At 43.8% G+C, this 20,142-nt stretch overlaps 1 protein-coding gene across 3 annotated transcripts in view; it reads left to right on the top strand.

Annotated features, from left to right (window-relative positions):
• The window catches only part of TMEM117 (transmembrane protein 117), a 214,614-nt gene that overhangs the window by 24,771 nt on the left and 169,701 nt on the right, over positions 1-20,142 (top strand). For all 3 annotated transcript variants that reach the window (XM_053405031.1, XM_053405029.1, XM_053405030.1), the window contains exon 3: positions 12,371-12,503. In XM_053405031.1, the coding sequence (XP_053261006.1) occupies positions 12,371-12,503 (133 nt within the window). The remainder of the gene's footprint in view (positions 1-12,370; positions 12,504-20,142) is intronic.

Raw genomic sequence — 20,142 nt, forward strand, 5'->3', positions numbered from 1 at the left:
CTAACCGTGATTTTGCTTGCTTACATGAGGGAAACAGCCAAGTGGCTGTGTTGTGGTGGAGATGAGGTTCATTAATCTCTTGGCTTATTTAGCTGAGATACTGTTGTCCAAGCATGGCCAGTGTATCCAAAATAAAGACATTCTGTGTGCATGTGAGAAATCTGAGGAACACTGGAAGTTGAGACAGACCATTGGTCCTTCTAGCTCTCCAGAGTTTCAGGCAGGAGTCTTCCCAGCCCTGCCTGGAGATACCAGGGGTTGAACTTTGGAACTTCTTCATGCCAAGCAAATGTTCTCACACTGAATTGTGGCTGTGAATCATTTGCAAGTGATGACTTCCCTTTCCCAGTTTCCCCATTGACTGAGATACAAAATACTTTGGGCACACAAAGCTACACATGAGCAGGGAAAAGAAAGCAATAACTGCATGAATGAAACAGCTCCTCCCACCAAACATGGAAATAAATAGGGTAGTGGATGGACTTGGTGGGAAGCTCCTGAATACTCATAAAACGCACTGGATTAAGAATATTCTGTCGTCTTTAGTATGAACCTGTCTGCTCACTCTAGAGCTCTAGAACTCTAGAACTCACCAAGCAGAGTTCTGCTTCTGGTTTCTAAGCTATTTAAGCCTAGCTGGCAGTTGGATAGAGCGTAACATCCAGTCTATCCAAATGTTTTCTGAAGAAGAATTATCAGGCTAGCTCCCCACTGGCTTTTATAGGATCTGTAAAGATTTGATGGTTCTATAGGGCATTTGAAGCTGGTTAGGAGATCTTGGGTTTGATCTGTTTCTTCCTGGTGCTTCTAATGAGTTTTTTTAGTTACCTACTTCTAATTTTTTTAATGACATTTTTATTGTGGAGTTGGTAGCGACAGTGTGTTTATATTGCGAACCATCTTAAGAGGCCCTTAAATTGTGGAATTTAAAGTTTTAACATTTAGTGGCAACATACAAAATAATAAATTATTATTTGGCGGCGGATGGGGATATAAACACATTACATATAAGATCCGTATGTATTCCTTAGCAGCCTGTACAATATTCCATTGTACAACATGGAGTCCACTGTGCTGGGGACACCTATGCTAAAATTTACCTTGATGCTACTTGTATTCCTGGAGTGTTGTCATGACCAATGATTTTTAGCAAATAAAGTAGACTGACTAACTGATATCCTAGGAATGGAACAGAATGGACTGATTCGGACTCATTTGGGGTAAAACAAGAATCTTCATCCATTTTTGTATTTTAATTGCCCATTGCTCTTTCTTTGTAGGTGAGCTAAATTCATGGCTGTGCTAAATTCTATCAGGGATTTTATGTTTGCGGCACTGTACCATAAAACAGGAATTTAATTTACCTGCTTACCAGCTGTTGAATATAGGGACAGATGGAGCCCTAGAAACATTGCACTAGCCGCATGGGAGTTGCTTTCATCTGCACGGCTGGGATAACATTTGGCCAGGAGCCAATCATGCAGGTCTTTCCCAAACGGCTCCCAGCAGAGTGCCAGGTCCATGTTTGGAGCCTATGGGATCTGCCCTTGTCTGCGCAATCGGGACATTTAACCATTCATCAAGGCCAGTGAATCCCAAACTTGCCCCCCCCCGGACCACTAGAAAATTGCTGTGGCCCTAACAGACCCCTTAATGATTTCTCTGCTACTTGTTGTAGCAATTGTTTTGCACTGTGCTAAACACTGTATGATTTTTTTTGGTATTTTAATTTCTTATTTTTTATTACCATTTGAATCCCACAGACCTCTATAAAATTCAAAGTGGAAATGTTATTCAAAGACATGCCATGAATGATGCTCAGATCACAGTTTGGTTGCCTAGCCTTCTGGAAGGCAATCAGGGCAGAGGGGATACCACACGACTTAGGTAATGCTTAAGAAGCCCCAATGGAGAAAACTTCCTGCACATAAGCAATGGTTAAATCTGGAAATACCAGGCTGTGGTTTTTAAGACTTGAAGGGCTATCATTCCCTTTCAATATGGAATGGTAAATGTGAACTGATTATATTACTGAGATCTGTTTCATTACTGAACATCTGTCACACATCCTTCTCTGATGATATGGTAGAGTTCGGTGAGATTCCATTGTATGGCCTGGTCCAAGATCAATCCAGTCAAAGTGGTTGGAATGGAACTTTTCTGCAGTGTGTGAGCAGCGTAGAACCCTTAGTCCAGTTCACTTAAGACATAGCCCTTTCCGGACATTAAAATTTGGGAAAAATAAACACACGAGGAGGCAGGGGAGAGGAATCCACTTGCCCCAAGCCTTTCAGGTTGTGAAGGAAGCAGCAATCTCCTTCTGAAGAGTCACACTACGTTCTAGAACCCTGGTTTTCCAGGGTTCCAAAATGTGTGTGTAACCTCCATGAGTACAGAAGGTTCCCAGCTTCAGATATTACCATCTATGAGCTGGAAGGGCAATGGGAATGAAGCTGGAGGAAGCTGGAGCCAGTATGCTCATCCCCACCACCTGTCCTTATGGGTTTACTTTAACGGTAATGCTCAAAGAAAGACTCAATGACCTTGAAAAGCTTGCTGATACGCCAGCAGAGCTTGATTCAACAAAAGGTACCACTTGTCTCAAAACTATTATCAGAGCAGAAGTTGAAAATGACGAACCATCTAACCTATCAAAGTGCAGCTGCAGCATCCTCAATTTTATGTGATCGACAGCAATGACATCTGTGTTTAGGAGAACACTGCATGGTTTTGAACTTATCTTGGAATTTCTTGCTTGCAAGCACGAAAATGATGGGGTTTAGGGAGCTGCTCAAAACACAGATGACTTCGGTGAACTTATAAATGACAACTATCAGGTGTATATTGTCAGAGTTGAGCTGGTAATTCATTCTGTAAATTATCACTGCCGTCATTGTGGCATGATAGGGAATGAAGGCCACCGCAAAAACAACCATTGCAGCTAAAACCAATATCAAGGACTTTCCAATTCGGTGTCTTCCCTGTTGGCGGTTTTTCATTTTCTGTAATGCTTTCACAGTCAACGTGTAGCATGTAAAGATGACTATGACTGGAATAAGGAATCCAAAGAGAACTCTGAAAATGGTAAAAGGCACCGCAAAGTGCAGAGGGTCTCCCACTTTATCCAGGCAAGCTGCAGATTCCCTTTTCCTCTGGACCATGAATGTGTAGTAAAAATCAGGAATGGACTCTATGAAAATGAGGACCCATATGGCGATGGTGCAATACGTAGCTCTGCTTTTATCCCACCACTTTAAGGAACGAATTGGGTGGACGGCACCTAGAAATCGGTCAAAGCTGATCAGTGTGAGAAAATAGATGCTTCCGTAGACGTTAATGTTGAAGAACGTTCGTTTAACCTGGCAGAATATCTGGGTAGAATATGCTGTGTGATTAAGCAGAAGGTAGTAGGCTGAAAAGGGAATCAGGAAAATCCAGGTGAAGTCGCACAGTGCCAAATTGAATAAAAATACAGTACTACTGGTCCACGATTTCACAGTGTATATATAATAGAGCAGCGTGAACGTGTTCCCAAGAAATCCTATTAGCACAACTAAGAAGCAAAGTATAAACACAAAGTAGCAGTACCATTCCAGCCTGCTAAAGCTGCTGCAGAAGGTAATGCAAGTAGTATTTGACATCCTTCCATGGATTTTACCTGAAAGCAAAAGAAAAAGTCAAGGTGTTGCTTCAAAACACTTAAAAGGATCTCGGTGAGCATACGGGACTTTGGTGGTAAATAAATTCTCTGTGGCCCACTCAGTTGGTACTGGCTCAGACCAAATGATAGTATGGTACAATAAAATTGGAAAGTGGGCATTTCTGCACAGCAGAAGATTCATGCACATTTTGTGCAGTGTCTGTGTAGCCAGTGTGGTGTAGTGGTTAAGAGCAGTGGACTCTTAATCTGGTGAATTGGGTTCGCTTCCCCACTCCTCCACATGCAGCTGCTGGGTGACCTTGGGCTAGTCACACTTCTTTGAAGTCTCTCAGCCCCACTTACCTCACAGGGTGTTTGTTGTGGGGGAGGAAGGGAAAGGAGATTGTTAGTCACTTTGAGATTCCTTAGGTAAAGGTAAAGGGACCCCTGACCATTAGGTCCAGTCGTGACCGACTCTGGGGTTGCGGCGCTCATCTCACTTTATTGGCTGAGGGAGCCGGCGTACAGCTTCCAGGTTATGTGGCCAGCATGACTAAGCCGCTTCTGGCGAACCAGAGCAGTGCACGGAAACGCCATTTACCTTCCTACTGGAGCGGTACCTATTTATCTGCTTGCACTTTGATGTGCTTTCGAACTGCTAGGTTGGCAGGAGCAGGGACCGAGCAACGGGAGCTCACCCTGTCACGGGGATTCGAACCGCCAACCTTCTGATCGGCAAGCCCTAGGCTCTGTGGTTTAAGGTAGTGATAAAGCGGGATATCAGATCCAAACTCTTCTGTATGACATTGCCTTCATCCAAATGCCATCCCCATATTGTTATCCTATGTAATTTGGATTTACTGTTTCAGTGGGAAAATATGGCAAATAAGGATGCTTCTTGATGGCCCTTTCCCTTCCCTTATTTGCCATATTTTTTTTGCATGCAGAAGGTCCCAGGTTATCCCTGGCATTGGAGAGACCACAGCCTGAGACAGCTGCTGCCAGCTAGTGGGGTTACTCTGAGATAGATAGACCTTTGGTCTAACTTGATATAAGACAGCTTCCTAGCCTTGCCATGACTTTTGTTTAGCCAAATGGTACCTTGGTTCTCAAACTTAATCCGTTCCGGGAGTCCGTCCGACTCCTGAAACTGCTCAAAAATCAAGACGCGGCTTCTGATTGGCTGCAGGAGCTTCTTGCACTCAAGCGGAAGCCACATTGGATGTTCAGCTTCCGAAAAGCATTCGCAAACCGGAACACTTACTTCTGGGTTTGCAGAATTTAGGAGCCGATTTGTTCAACAACTAAGCCGCTCGAGAACCAAGATACCACTGTATATAAAGCTTTCTTCTCATGGTGAATAGCAAGTCCATTTGGGGATTGTGGGGGTGGATTCTGATCAGGACTGTGGTGGTGGGGTTCCAAAGGGTTAAACCCCCTCATCGTGGTCCCAATCCATCTCCCCTTCCCCTGCTCCATCCTATATATCAACAAAGCAAGGCCCCACGATGAGAATAATGCCACATTTAATTTGTCACTGAGTCTCTCCAGGCAATGTTTGCAAATCGCCTGTTCCATAAAACCCTAGTTTTCTGTACCTAAGACTGCTATTTTATGTGTTCTTAGACTGCTCATTTCCACAATCCTGCTGTTCCTGTTTGGAGGATACCTTGCGTTCCAGCAGGGCAATGCAACTCATTTTGTAGTTATAAGTATCTATTGGTAATTGCTTCTCACTGCTTAATCTCTGGACTGCTATAAAGACTCCCGTAATTACAAGCACAAAATGATAAGGAGACATTATCCAGGCTAAGATGATAATATTTAATTACTTCCTGCTAAACAAAGGTACTATGAAGGCAACAATCCCATAATGTGCGTTAATGCTGCTTTCTGTGTCTAAAATTACCAAATGAAACCAAATGAGGACCAAGTGAAACATGAGAATGTATGGGGCGGGTATATTAGCTTCATTATGTGTTTAAGCATGTGTGAGTGGGTCATGGATCTATGTGCTGTTGACAGATGTGAAGACTGCCCATTATTTATTTTTCTAATCAATTTATATTCCACCATTCCTTTGGCATCAATGACAAAACTCCCCCGCCCCAAGCATCCTACAAACAATTAAATTGTCTCAGTCCAGAGTTGGCACAGCTATTAGGCAGGATGAGGCCATCACCCCCGCTGGGTGCCCCACCACTGTGAGAGAAGCAGTGCTGATTTTGTGTGTTGCTGGAATCACAAGCCTGCAAGAGCTCGTGTGATTTCTTGCACGATCTCACCTGAAATCAGCATTGATGCCAGCACATTGAAAATGCATGCACTACGGTAAAGTGTGTAAACAATGCATATATCAGTGACTATAGCATACACCAGTGTGTTACATTAGGGAAAAGTGCTTTGCAAATGTGTGCATGAACAAAAATTTATTGTGGAATGCTGATGAATTTTCATGTAGACTTAAAAAAAAAATCCACAAATTGATGTGGATGTAGACAGTTGGAAAAATGAGAGACTGAGAGAAACTGAAACTGTCACATTCACCCATTCCTAGTCATGTATATCCTATATTATGGGATACAATGCAAACAATGGTTCATAATTATAGCCTTTCACGCTTTGCAGCATTAGGCGTTACTAAAAACAGAAACAGATATTGGTCTTTAATGGAACAGTAGCTAATATGACATCCAGTACTGAAAATTAATGCTTTACCTTTTGGTTATTAATTGTGAGGCAAATTCCTCTTTTATGCTCAATTAACACTCCAGTAAAGTGTAATGAGCTATGCCAATAGAAATTTAACGTTTCATTTTAATTCTTAATGCAGTCAAGGTAAAATGAATTGTCAAGATCTGTATTTATTAGAATTAAAGGAGAACTGCTTGAAAATCATTTCAGAATAAGAATTCGTGGAAAATATAATATTCAGCTGCAGGCTCTGTATTCCATGGTTATGTATAACTTAAAACTCAGGTTAGTTCCTACATTTCTTTCTTGAGACAGACAGATGCCAAGAACAACACTAAATGCTGTATCCCATTCAAACAAATACTTGAAAATAGGTCTTTTACTATTTTCTTACCTGCTTTAAAAATGGTTGCATTCTCCATTGTGCAGGGCTGGGAGTTCCAAGTCATCTCGGAATTTCCCCATTAATCTCCAGTTTTGTCAGAATCCCATTAACGTCTATGTTCTCATCTGTGTTCGTTAATAATCCACATATTGTGGATAATGAAAATGGAAACATACGGGCCACTTCTTTCAGCCTCTAGACTCCTCCCCTTCGCAGAGAAAGGCTAAGTCACACTTTTCTGCTTGCCCACACTTTTACAATGATACCACATATTATCTCGGGAAAACAATTTGCCGCCTGTGTTTTCACTGCTTATCACAAAAATACGCCGCATAAAATCCAAACGATCAGGTTTTGTTTTGTGTAGATGCTTTTAAGGAATCCTAGGAAACCAATCCAAAGTACACAACAGCAGCTAGCTAGCTAGCTACCTTTGTGGGTCTTTGTGCTCACAGCACTAGCACCTCCGTTTGCCATTGTGGTGCACTGATTAGTGTGTCAGACTGGGGCCTCAGGGAGCAGGGTTCAAATCTCCACTAAGCCATACAACTCACTGGGTGACCTTGAGCCAGTTGCTGTCGGTCAGCCTAACCTACCTCACTGGGTTGTTGTGAGGTTATAATGGGGAGGGGCAGAACCATGCATGCCACTTTGAGGTCCTAAGAAGAAGAAGAAGAAGAAGAAGAAGAAGAAGAAGAAGAAGAGGAGTTTGGATTTGATATCCCGCTTTATCACTACCCGAAGGAGTCTCAAAGTGGCTAACAATCTCCTTTCCCTTCCTCCCCCACAACAAACACTCTGTGAGGTGAGTGGGGCTGAGAGACTTCAAAGAAGTGTGACTGGCCCAAGGTCACCCAGCAGCTGCATGTGGAGGAGCAGAGACGCGAACCCGGTTCACCAGATTACGAGTCTACTGCTCTTATCCACTGGCTCTCTAGAGGAAAAGCCAGAGTTCAGTGTAACAAGGAAGGGAGGATCTTCCCTCTGTTGGAGGCCCATTTTGAGAAGGACGTAGTAGTCTTAGTGAATAGTACCTCTTGGAGATTTTTTTAAAAAATTAGGTGGTATATAAATGATTTAAATAAACAAACAATAGTCTTCCCAAGCTGACAAATGTTTGCCATCAATTCCCATGGCCGTTGCTTGTCCAGGCTCCCCCTCTTTAGCCTGCTGGTGTGGTTATTGGTGTGCAGGTGGCATCACTCGGAGAGTCCTATCTTAAGGAAGAGCTGGTGGTGGTCAGCCTTTATTTTAAGAACATAAAAAGAACCTACTGGACCAGGACAGTGGCCCTTTCAGTCCAGCATCCTGTTCTCACAGTGGCCAACCAGATGTTCCCGCATTCAGCAGGGCTTGTCTTATGTTCTTATGAAGAATTTGTTTCCATCACAAAGCGGCATTGCAAAGGTTTACTCGTTCCAACTTCTCTTGTGGTCGCTTTTAGTATTTAATCTCTGTGGTTTGATATTCACATTTTAAAAAATGGTAAAGGGTACAGGACCCCCGGACGGTTAAGTCAAGTCAAAGGTGACTATGGGATTGTGGCACTCATCCCGCTTTCAGGCCGAGGGAGACGGCTTTTGTCCACAGACAGCTTTCCGGGTCATGTGGCCAGCATGACTAAACCACTTCTGGCACAACAGAACACCGTGACAGAAACCAGAGCACACAGAAGCGCTGTTTACCTTTCCACCACAGTGGTACCTATTTATCTACTTGCACTGGCGTGTTTTCAAACTGCTAGGTTGGCAGGAACTGGGACAGAGCAAGAGGAGCTCACTCCATTGTGGAGATTCGAACCGCTGACCTTCCGATTGGTAAGCCCAAGAGGCTCAGTGGTTTAGACCACAGCACCACCCATGTTCCTGATTGATATTCATATAATTGCCATAGAAATTCTCTTCCTGATGTGTTAGCTTGTTACTTGCAGGGAAGTGTTGCTTCTGTACATGAGAAGGTTTTTCAAAAGGGGTATTTCAACCTGCTGTCTGACGTGGCACAACCCACCTTGCTGTCCCAGGACCCTTCCACCTCATTTGACTGCCATACGTGTCAATCTGGCCTTAGTCCTACTAAAATCAATTAAAATTCAAGCACCACAGGTCATGGTTTGAACCACCTGCTTTTTTGTGTTAACCAATTAGCTTCCTGAAATAGAAGCATTTCAATGAAAGCCATTAGCGTAAGCTGCTTTGTAGTCCTTTTAAGTATTTTTCATTGTGAGAAATGATTCTATTTTAGATGCTCGTTCTCCCAGACTTGCCTCCTGAAGCATCGCTCATGGCACTTAGCCATCACTTACTTATACATTGCCTCATTAGAAAGAAATGGTATGTTAACTTTTCAGTGTTAAATAATGTCAGCACTCAGCCTACTTCCCCCCTTTTTTTGGTTAACGCTGCTCTGTAAGTAGGGTAATCACATTGCAGGAAGAGACTTCTACCATGGCCATATCTGAAACCAAAAGGGCTAGAATTTACCTCAGAACTGGGGGCCACTAGGGGGCGCATCGGAAGATGGCTGACAATAACATCTCTCCGACCCACACGAGGTAATTTGGAGGCTATGATGGGAGTAATTAGCCTCCCTAACCCCCCCAGGATGGTGGGGGGGACGGCCCTTGCCTGCTGTGCCCTATACCACCCCCGAATTTGTGGGGATGGGGGCACTAGGCACAAAGCCCTCCTGTGGGATTTCAGCACTCCTGGACGCCGTCCCTGATTCGCGCCACTAGCTGCAAGAACTTCAAAAGAAACAATTTGGATGAGGCGAATGCACATATTTCAAGGAAGAAGGGGGAGTAAAGACTGCTAACAGAAGAGATCTCTGATAAAACAAGACAAGAATAAAACATGAGAAGATACGCCAAGACACGGTACGGCAAATGACTGATGGGGGAGGGGAAAAAAACTTTCCTTTCTTTTCTTATGTGATTAAACAAGAATCCCCTCCCCTTATGAGTCAGAAATGTCGTTTTAAGGACTTAAGCTGTGGATTTAAGGCTGTGTGTAGATAAACTTTTGAACCAAAGCATGTTTTTAGAAGAGCGTGGAATGTATAAGAGCTTTGGAATGACGTAGTTAAAAATGCCGTCGCCATATTGGGAAGCTCTGTCGGAGGTCTTGAGTCTGGGAGGAGAAAGAGAGAAACAAAGCTGTTTATATATTCTGGATTAAACTCCTCAGTGGGACTTAAGAGCGACAGTTTTGCAAGATTATGATGGAAAGAGCGATGTTATCTATGAAGGAGATGATATATGGAAACCATCTTGATTCGAGGATTGGAAGAACAGAAAATTCACACAGGATTATTATTACTATTGGTGTTTATCGGCTTAAGGAGACTATCAGAAGAGATCATAAAGAAAAAAGAGAAAATATATGAACAAGATGTGATGTGGAAACAGCAAGATAAGATGGGATAGAATTATGAACTCTGTCTGGACTGATTTGGACTGATTTGGACATTAACGCAGCAGCAAGAAGATGATCAGAATTCCCCTTCGGATCTTGAAATATGGGTCCCCCCAACAAAATTCAAAATTTGGCTTTGTAATTCGGAATTTATGTGATATGATTTAATTTGATGTGATTGGCCAGTTAATAAAAATTATTTTTTAAAAAAAGAATTTACCTCAGAACTGGGCCTGGGCTGGGGGAGAAATTGTTAAGATGGGAATACAGTATAACCGTAGCTCTAACTCAGTAAAAGAAGCCTTTAGCTTTTTCACAGAGAATAAAATATGCTGTAGATATCCAGTTAGGATGGAGATTAATGACTTTATTGTTAGCATACCACCAAGCTGAATGCTGCCAGCAGGTCTAATTACTCTTCTGTATGGCTGAGTTGCCACAATAAACATTCTTTTGTTGTGTTTCCCATGAAATACATTCTCCGCTAACAGGACTCTTAAAGCCAGTTCAAACTGTGTTGAAGTAGTTCTCTTGGGTTGCAGTTCTAAACTTGCTCGCACAGGAGTAAGCGCCATATCATTCATTGTGGCTTACCTCTGAATAGGTACGGATGAGATTGCGCTGTTGCAAGTCTGGGAGTGGGGCAAGATGGGCAGCCAATGGCATCTTATCTCTCCCATTTGACCAACTTGAATCAGCCCAGGGCCTACATGCTAGCAAGACTGAATGTGCTACTCTGAGCAACACAACAGAGGAGAGTCCAGGAAATATTACTCGTAGAGAGACTATGCCCTTGTGGACAGAAACAAATAGAATCCATCACACATGTTATTTTGCACTGCCCCTGGTATCAGACAATACAACCCAAGTTTATTAATCAGTTGGTTGTTAGCAGGGAGTGGCATTCAGGCGAATGTAAGGTAGCCTTCCTTACACTTACTCAGGATGGAGATAGCAATCAGGTTTCTGCAACACGCACAGAGGATTCCTGAATGTTATACAACACTAATCTAAGTGTTAAAAAGGTAAAGGTAAAGGGACCCCTGACCATTAGGTCCAGTCGTGACCGACTCTGGGGTTGTGGCGCTCATCTCGCTTTATTGGCCGAGGGAGCCGACGTACAGCTTCCGGATCATGTGGCCAGCATGACTAAGCCGCTTCTGGCAAACCAGAGCAGTGCATGGAAACACCGTTTACCTCCCCGCCAGAGTGGTACCTATTTATCTACTTGCACTTTGATGTGCTTTCGAACTGCTAGGTTGGCAGGAGCAGGGACCGAGCAACGGGAGCTCACCCCGTCGCGGGGATTCGAACCGCCCACCTAGGCTCTGTGGTTTAACCCACAGCACCACCCACGTCCCAAATCTAAGCGTTAGATGCAGGTTTTTGTTTAGCTGGTGATATATAATGATGCTGAGAACCAGATACTGTATTGCCCAGCCCTAGTCATGGGTGGGATGGCAGAATTGAAGGACACACCCCAGCCAAGCGAAAACACACAAAGTAGGGCCAGAAGCAGGTGTGACTAGGGAGGGCTTGTGCCCTGAGGAGAGACGTGGCAGGGCCACTTTCAGCCCCCAACCCCAGGCCATATCCAGTAAACTTGCACATTTACTGAAATACCCATGAGCACTTGTATACTAGCTTGAGGAACTTTGGCTGAGGGAACAGCAGAACCTTGGAATCCAAATTATTCCTTTGGGAGTCAGCAGTCCAGATTATCCAAGCAACCCAGAAGCTGCCTCACCCCCCCCCCACTTGTTCTTCCTAGTATAATACCTCAACAGGCCCAACAAGAAAATACTATGATGTGGGAAGGAGTGTGTGCCAGGCCACAGCAGGAGCTTTGGAGCCAATGTTCTGCGTGTCTCGTTCTGTGGGAGCCACAAGCCAATTCTTTCATTTCACACAGAATCAACAAAAACTGCACCATTCCAAAAACGTTTTGCAGTTAAATGTATGCATGAATGTGACACGAGTTTTCCAAGCCACGTCACAACCGCCGGGAAGGGGTATCTCTGTTTACCGTGTAAACAGATGCCTTACAATGGAGCCGCCGACCATATTATTCGCCAAACCTGCGCATTTGCATGTTTATTGGAGTTTGATTCAATCATTGAACCTCCTAGGCAAATATAGACCTGCCACCTGTGTTTTCTCCCTCTCGTATTAGAGCAGTGGAAAACCTGTTGGGCGAACATTTGTTTTAACCTGTTTCTAACCATCTTCTCATTGCAGGCCAATTACTCCGATTGAAAATGTTCCGAGAGGACCATGGGTCTTGGATGACAATGTTCTTCAGCACCATCCTCTTCCTCTTTATTTTTTCTCACATATACAATCTGTGTCTCCTTATGGCAGGTTATATGAGGTAAGCTGTGTTTCCCTAAACCATATCCCCTTAATTAGTTCTTTTGGGTGCCATAACAGATTGGTCATTGCGTAGCTAACAGAGAGCCTATGGTCCTCCAAATGTTCTGGGACTCCAACTCCCACCAGTCCCAACCAATGGTTAGGGATTATGAGAGCTGCAGTCCAGAAAACATACTGAGTGTGACAGGTCTGCATTGCGGAGTGAATCAGATTCATTTCTATCCTTGAATATGGCACAAATATTTTCATACCTGAAAATTGCAACTTGAGTGGTGAATACAACTTGAGTTCCTGGAGGTGTGTGTGTGGTTGTTGTTGTTGTTTTAATGCTCATCAGTTTCTGGCATATGGCTAGAAAAGAAGTGAAGGACACTGGCCTGCTGATTTCAGGCTATCATGTCTTTTAAATTTTACTAGGGGGTGGCGCCCACCTGCATTCCCCCGCCTCCTGCTCCACATTTTCTCCCTCTTTCTACGTTTCACAAATACACACATAACCTGCATCACAACCCTCCCAGACCCTGCAATTGGGAGACATCAGGGCAGTAAAGGGCTACACAGGCAGCCCCAGAAGACATCTCACTTGGGGTCACCTCAAACACAGCAGTGCTTCTATTCAGGTGACCTATTTTATTCCATGAGCCCACCAGTCAACTATGGCAGCTCATCAGGAACTTGTTACATTCCCTTGTTTTTGCTTACTAGCTGGAATAAAATGGAGAGCGGGGGGGGGGGGGGAGTAAACGGAACATCTCAAGAACCTGGTAGTGAATGGCATGAATTTTGTTGAGGTTACTTCTGGTCAAACATGGTGTCTGCTGCTTTTGGGGAAGCTGCCTTTCCTTTTCCCTTTCCCCCTTTTTAAAGTGCTCTTTTCTGAAGGGGGATTATATTTAAAGCATCCCTGCTGCTGAATGGGAGAGCTTCCCCCCTCAAAAACACACAAACAGGCCAACAAACCAAACCAAACATGGTGTTTTATAAAACAATGAAACACACATTTTTTTGAGGATTCAAAGTACTAGAGAAGCCATTATATGCAGCAGCGCCCAGGAGGGACCAGGGGCTGGGTGTGAAGAATACACAAACCCTGCCACACTAGCCGAAGCTGGGTGGGCATGGGGCACAGAGGGTTCACGGGCCACACTGTGCTGCGTACCTGTGCAGGGGGGAGGCCATCTGGCCTTGGAGAGAGGGCCAGGGTCGTGGTGGCAAGGCCGGGTTCTGGAGCCCAGAGACCCCCAGCAGCAGGCAGGCAGGGTGGGGATCCTGATGGAGTCATGCACCCTCAAAACCATGTGCCTGGGGCTACAGCCCCACTAGCTCTCCCCATGCTATGGCCCTGGTTATATGTTAGCATCTTAACAGACTCTCCCTGAGGACACATCACCCTGGCTGAAACTTAGCAGGTCTTGGCCTTCTCACTGTCTGCCACGATAGGGGGCTGCCTAACTGCCTCTATCCCCATCTTTCAGCACGGACACTGAGGTCCAGCTCCAAGGGCCCTCTGGCAGTTCACTCCCTGCGAGAAGTGAGGTTATAGGGAACCAGGTAGAGGGCCTTCTCGGTGGTGGCGCCCGCCCTGTGGAACGCTCTCCCACCAGATGTCAAGGAAATAAACAACTGTCTGACTTTTAGAAGACATCTGAAGGCAGCCCTGTTTAGGGAAGTTTTTAATGTTTGATGTTTTATCGTGTTTTCAATATTCTGCTGGGAGCCGCCCAGAGTGGCTGGGGAAACCAGCCAGGTGGGCGGGGTATGTATGTATATTATATTGCCTGGGGTTCCCAAGATGGTCCCTATGGACATATACCCTTGATGCTCACCAAGACCCCTTGCCCCTTCTGGATTTTAATTTTAAAAAACCCAGAGTTTTACAAAACTCTTTGCTTCTCTGCTTGGGAAGCATTTCCTGTTTTTTCTTTTCTTTTTCTGTGGTGTGGTGGAGTGTTGTAGCCTGTTGTTTGTTTAGAGCATGGCTAGGCAAACTAAGGCCCAAGGGCTGGATCCGGCCCAATCGATTTCTAAATCTGGCCCACGGACGGTCTAGGAATCAGCATGTTTTTACATGAATAGAATGTGTCCTTTTATTTAAAATGCATCTCTGGGTTATTTGTGGGGCATAGGAATTCGTTCTTTCCCCCAAAAAAATATAGTCCTGCCCCCTAGAAGGTCTGAGGGACAGTGGACTGGCCCCTGCTGAAAAAGTTTGCTGACCCCTGGTTTAGAGGGAGGATGATTCTGAGAATTCCCAATGTTCTGTGAAATGCACATTTTGTAGTGCGCACAACAAGGATCCCCCCCAAATGTGCCATTGGACCCAAAGAGTTTGGGCACCCCGATCTACAGCATCTCAATGTGTATTGAGGAATCAGGGCAAAATGTATTGATATCAGATAATTATATTTCAGGAGACATTGTACACTGCCACATATGTATGTGTTGGCAGTTAAGGCACCATCATCTAAAACAGGGCAAGGAATCCAAAACCTTTCTGCCTTGCAAAACACTGGAATGAAATCCAATCTGCCTTCTAAAATTAGCGCCGTTCCTTTCCTTTCCCACATCATATGGGTGTGTTATCATTCACCAGCATATTTCTGTGAAGAACCACAAGAGGGCAGCAAAAGGCTTTAAAAATCAGAAGAGCGAACGTATATTTTGGGACTTCAAAAGGGTTCAACATTTAGAAAGCTGTGAATGGGGATCAGTGTTGCTTACCATTCAGAGCAGTGCGTACTGTGAAGAGTCAGAAATCCAGTAATACGAGCCTATACAGAACTTCTCCCAAATTATAATGATCTTTGTGGTTTCCTATATTTTTTATCTTTATTTTTTAAAAAAGAATTTAATTAGAATGGAGTTACTCTTGAAGAATTATTCAAGGCAGGCTGGTAATGTGGCTTGTTAGTTCAGTTATGGTTCTGAGTCGTTACTTTTCTTCTTCTTCTTCTAAAAAAGTATCACTAATTCCTCTATGTGGTTGGGCCAGACTTCATCATGTCTACAGAAAAGAAAGGAGATGGTTATAGGTCTAGCTGAAAAGAACTGGGTGGCATCTCACCCCTTAAGCTCACTTTGAGCAATAAGCTGTTAGCCACCCAGAAATCGCAGGGCAGGGGATATATCTATCTCATAGAATGTTTAGGGAAGCTTTTAATGTTTGATGCATTACTGTATTTTAATATTTGGTTGGAAGCTGCCCAGAGTGGCTGAGGAAGCCCAGCCAGATGGGCTAGGTATAAATAATAAATTATTATTATTATTATTATTATTATTATTATTATTATTATTATTATTATTATTATATTTGTTGTTGTTGTTGTTGTTGTTATCATGCTCTGTAGCAGACCTTAGCTAACAATGAAAAGTTTCAAAGAGTAAAGTCATCCAACTGGAACCCATTAGCACATTTAGAACCCATTAACATATTTGCCAGGGGGAAGTTTATTTATACTATTGATCTTGCCACATTGTCGGTTCATTACCAGCGGCTACTGGTTGCCAGCCTGCTTGGATCATATTCGTTGGATAGGATCGGAAATTTGCACTCGGAAATTGTAACATGATGCATCTCTGTTTGCCTCCTGTGCTGCTTCATGTTTTGGGCTCTCTTTATTAAAAGAACACACACCTCAAATATTTCTTCTACTCTTTCTACCCTCCCCACCCTCTCTCTTGTGTGTGTATTTGATAAAAGCCTGCTAAAGCTTATATGCCATGATAAATTTCTTAGGAGGAGTCACTAACCAAGTGCTCCCTCCCCAGAACAAAACCCACTGAAATTAGTAGACCTAAGTTAGGCATGTTTATTGACTTCACTGGGTCTGCTTTAAGTTGGACTAACATTGGGCACATCTTTTAAGATGCCCCAAGGCTCTGTTTTGGTTTCTCCCCCCTTCCTTCTGGGGTTATGCAGAAAGGAGCAAACCATTAAGGAAATTATGACTCTAGAGCAGTAGTACCCAGTTAGCTAAGGATTGCAGGCCCCTTGTTTTTCAAAAGCCAAGCCACGGACCCCTACGTTTGAAAATTTTGATATCTCTGTGGTAGTATTTTTTTATGTGAATGGTGCCATGGACCACCTGGGGTCTTTGGACGGCCAATTGGAAAACATTGCTCTAGAGGAGGAGCAGGGAATCCACACTCACCAATACCAGTAAAAGAAAATGGGGTGTCCAGGCCACTTCATAGGCCTCTGCCTCAGATTTACATCAAGGTGTTGCCTGAGGTTACCATGGCAACACCTCATGTTTCTTTTGTAATGTACTTGGATTGTATGGACAGCATTTTCAAGGTTTTGCTCCTTTTTATGAAAGCAATAATACAACATTCCCCACAGGTGATTTCCCCCCCTTTTCCTGAGGAAATTTACAGTTTCTCAAACTCGAGAGCCTATAGATGATACACTGCAGCTCCCTGAAAGCGTTTACACTCTCATTCAGTCAAGGTTTCCTTTGTGCAGAGAGAGACCAGAGAAACTGATTCTCTCGCATGTCAGAGCCCAGCTGAAGCCAGCAGATGATGCCACCTACTGCTGTTGCTTTAGCCATTGTTCTATGCAGCACTCAGGATAAGAGCAGGCAAATTTAATTGTATATACACATTAAAAAAATCAATAAGATTCTTAATTAACTGCAAAAATCCCTTGCAACCTTGAGGTCCCCCCTCAAAAATAATATGATATTCAAGGTTGCTGAAAGGGAAATAATGTGAAGCTTTCATAATATGACTATGCTCAAATTGGATATTCAAGGTTGAAATTATTGTTCCTATTTTAAAATTGTAGCAGGAGGTTTCAGCCAAGATTAACTGGGTTATTATGAACATTTAAATCTCCCCATTTTTATTGATTTGTTTGTTTTACTTACGACATGTAGACACCCATTAATGATTCGCGTTTCTAAGCAGTGTACATAAAAAAAGGCTGCAGAAAATGAGGCAATAGAACCATCAAAAGTTATCATAAAACTGACCACTTCCTGAAAATGTCTGCTGGAACACGTCTTAGTGCAAGTCTCATGTGCTTGAAGTTCAACAAGAAGATGCCAATCTATTCTCAGCTGGGAGGGAGACCAAGAGGTTACAAACTGTGCATCTGAACCATGGGGAATGACCAACAGATCTCAGTGATTGGGCCTCAGTATACAGTATCTTGGACCCATGTTGGTAAGGCCTTGCAGATTAATGAATGATCTTGAATCTGGCTCAAGAATTTAGGGACAATTTTTAAGCATCAAAGTTATGTGGTGCTGGTAGTCTGTCCCCATCAGCTGTCTGGCCACAGTATTTTGCCCCAGCTAGAGCTTCCAGACCAGACGCAAGGGTAGCCCCATGTGGTGTACATTGCAGTAATCAAGTCCTGAGGTTAGAAATGCATGAATCACCATCGCCAGTCTATCCTTGTCCATGGGGATTTTACTCCATTTTACTTATGTGGATCTGCACATACTAGTTAACTCTGAGTCCAGTGATCTGATTTAACTGGGCTTTGGCATTTATTCATTTATATATATATATATATATATATATATATATATATATATATATATGTCTGTCTGTCTGTCTATCTATCCCACCTCTTCCCCAGAACTGGTAACTCAAGGCAGCTCACATAAATTAAAACAAATGCACATAAAACACACATAGCTTACACACACACACAAGGCTACAGTTAAAAACCAGTTAAACTACCCAAAGGAGCGTCTCCACCCCCACCGTTCTGCCTGGACACTGAGGTCCAGCGCCGAGGGCCTTCTGGCGGTTCCCTCGCTGCAAGAAGCCAAGTTACAGGGAACCAGGCAGAGGGCCTTCTTGGTAGTGGCACCCACCATGTGGGACACCCTGCCACCAGATGTCAAAGAGAAAAACAACTATCAGACTTTTAGAAGACATCTGAAGGCAGCCCTTCAGGGAAAGGGAAGCTTTTAATGTTTAATAGGTTATTGTATTTTAATATTCTGTTGGGAGCGGCCCAGAGTGGCTGGGGAAACCCAGTCAGGTGGGCAGAGTATAAATAAATAATAATAATAATAATAATTATTATTATTATTATTATTATTATTATTATTATTATTATTTTTATTTCCAAAATAAAATCTTATGTAACAAGACATTCTTATCATGAATATAAGGCGGAAGCTCATTTTGCACATTTCCAGGTGATGTTTTATGCTGCTGCATTAACTTATTCAGCAGATTGAACACTGGAGGAATATTAAGGGAAGAAGGACATTCCTGGTATGGTGTGTGCTGCCCTCCTTACACAAGGAGACACTTGGTTTGTTCTGACAGAAATCTTGCATGTGGAAGCCCTGTATAACACACCCTGCTGTCCTCCGTGCCTGCCGCAAGGACAATCACAGAGGGCTTTCCTCCCCTCTCCTTCCAAAAGGTACAGAGGCATTGCCAACTTTCCCTTCTCCTAAGAAAAGCAAGGAAGATGCTTGACACAGGGGCTCAAATACCAAAAAGCAAGACATGCGCTGACTGTCTAGCTCTCTCTCCCTCCTTATGGCAATGCTTAAATGAAACAAGACAACACAGTGGCTCTCCACAGTTTCATTTCTCAGGCGTGATACCCTTTAGATAATAAACCCAGGAAACTCCTGAGCCCAGCCCAGCTGCACGAGGACAAGAGACAACCAGCTTGCTGGTGACAGCGGCTTTGGTGCAACTTGGGTTCCCTTCAAAGGAAACTAGGATGGTAGCTGATTTCTTAGCCTTAATAGTCTCAGTGGCCTTCACAGTGAAGGCAGAATTCTCCACAATGTAGGAGAAAGCCATGGGATGCAGGAAGACATTCTTAAAGGGAATGGCTGTGCTGGTGCCAGCCCTGATCTGAATAGGCCCCTGTGGTTTAGGAGGGATTGATGTGCCACTGAGAGGGATGACATAGTCGCCTCCTATGGTTGAGGAAAGGACAAGTGTTCCCTTGCATTCACCCAACTGGCAAGGCTCAAAGATTACTTCCACGCTGACCTCAGTGCCTCCTAGAGATCCTGCAGGTGCATTGATGACTTTGTCCACGTGGAAGTCAGGGCAGTCAAGCTTGGTGGTGTACTCTGTCTTCTGACGGGTGTAGTTGACAAACTTGGCGAAGACGATCTGGCTGCTGCCCAGCATGGCGCAGAAGGAGAGGGCTTTCTCTGGCCGGGCTGGGGTGGCTTTCAGGATCAAGTCGTACTGGAAGGAGCCCAGCTCATTGCTGTAGAGGGACAGGTGCCCAGTAACTTCTCCAGGCCTCATTGGTTGGAACTCAAACACAAGCACCCCCTCCGACTGAGCCGGGTTATTATTATATCTACAGAATTACAATAATGTGAAAAAAACCATATATGTTAAAATGCAGTGAGTAGTGTTAAGATATGCCATCCTGTGCTCGTTAGAGAAAGGGTGAAATGCAGTCAATAATGCAATGGGTATAGAATATGTCAAAACCCTTGTGAGGAACAAGCTAGTCATGTCCTGAAAGTTGGGAGATTTGTCTCTGGAAAGCTGGGGGGGGGGGAGGGAACAGACTGGGTTTGGATACATTTGATTTTGGTGATGGCTTCTAAATGTCTTGTGCCCTTAGGAGCAACCCATATGCAGAAATCTTCTCTTAATGTACAGTTCTGGGTCCTTGTGATAGAGGC

The sequence above is a fragment of the Podarcis raffonei genome, chromosome 10, assembly GCF_027172205.1.
Source record: "Podarcis raffonei isolate rPodRaf1 chromosome 10, rPodRaf1.pri, whole genome shotgun sequence".
Classification (NCBI taxonomy): Eukaryota; Metazoa; Chordata; class Lepidosauria; order Squamata; family Lacertidae; genus Podarcis; species Podarcis raffonei.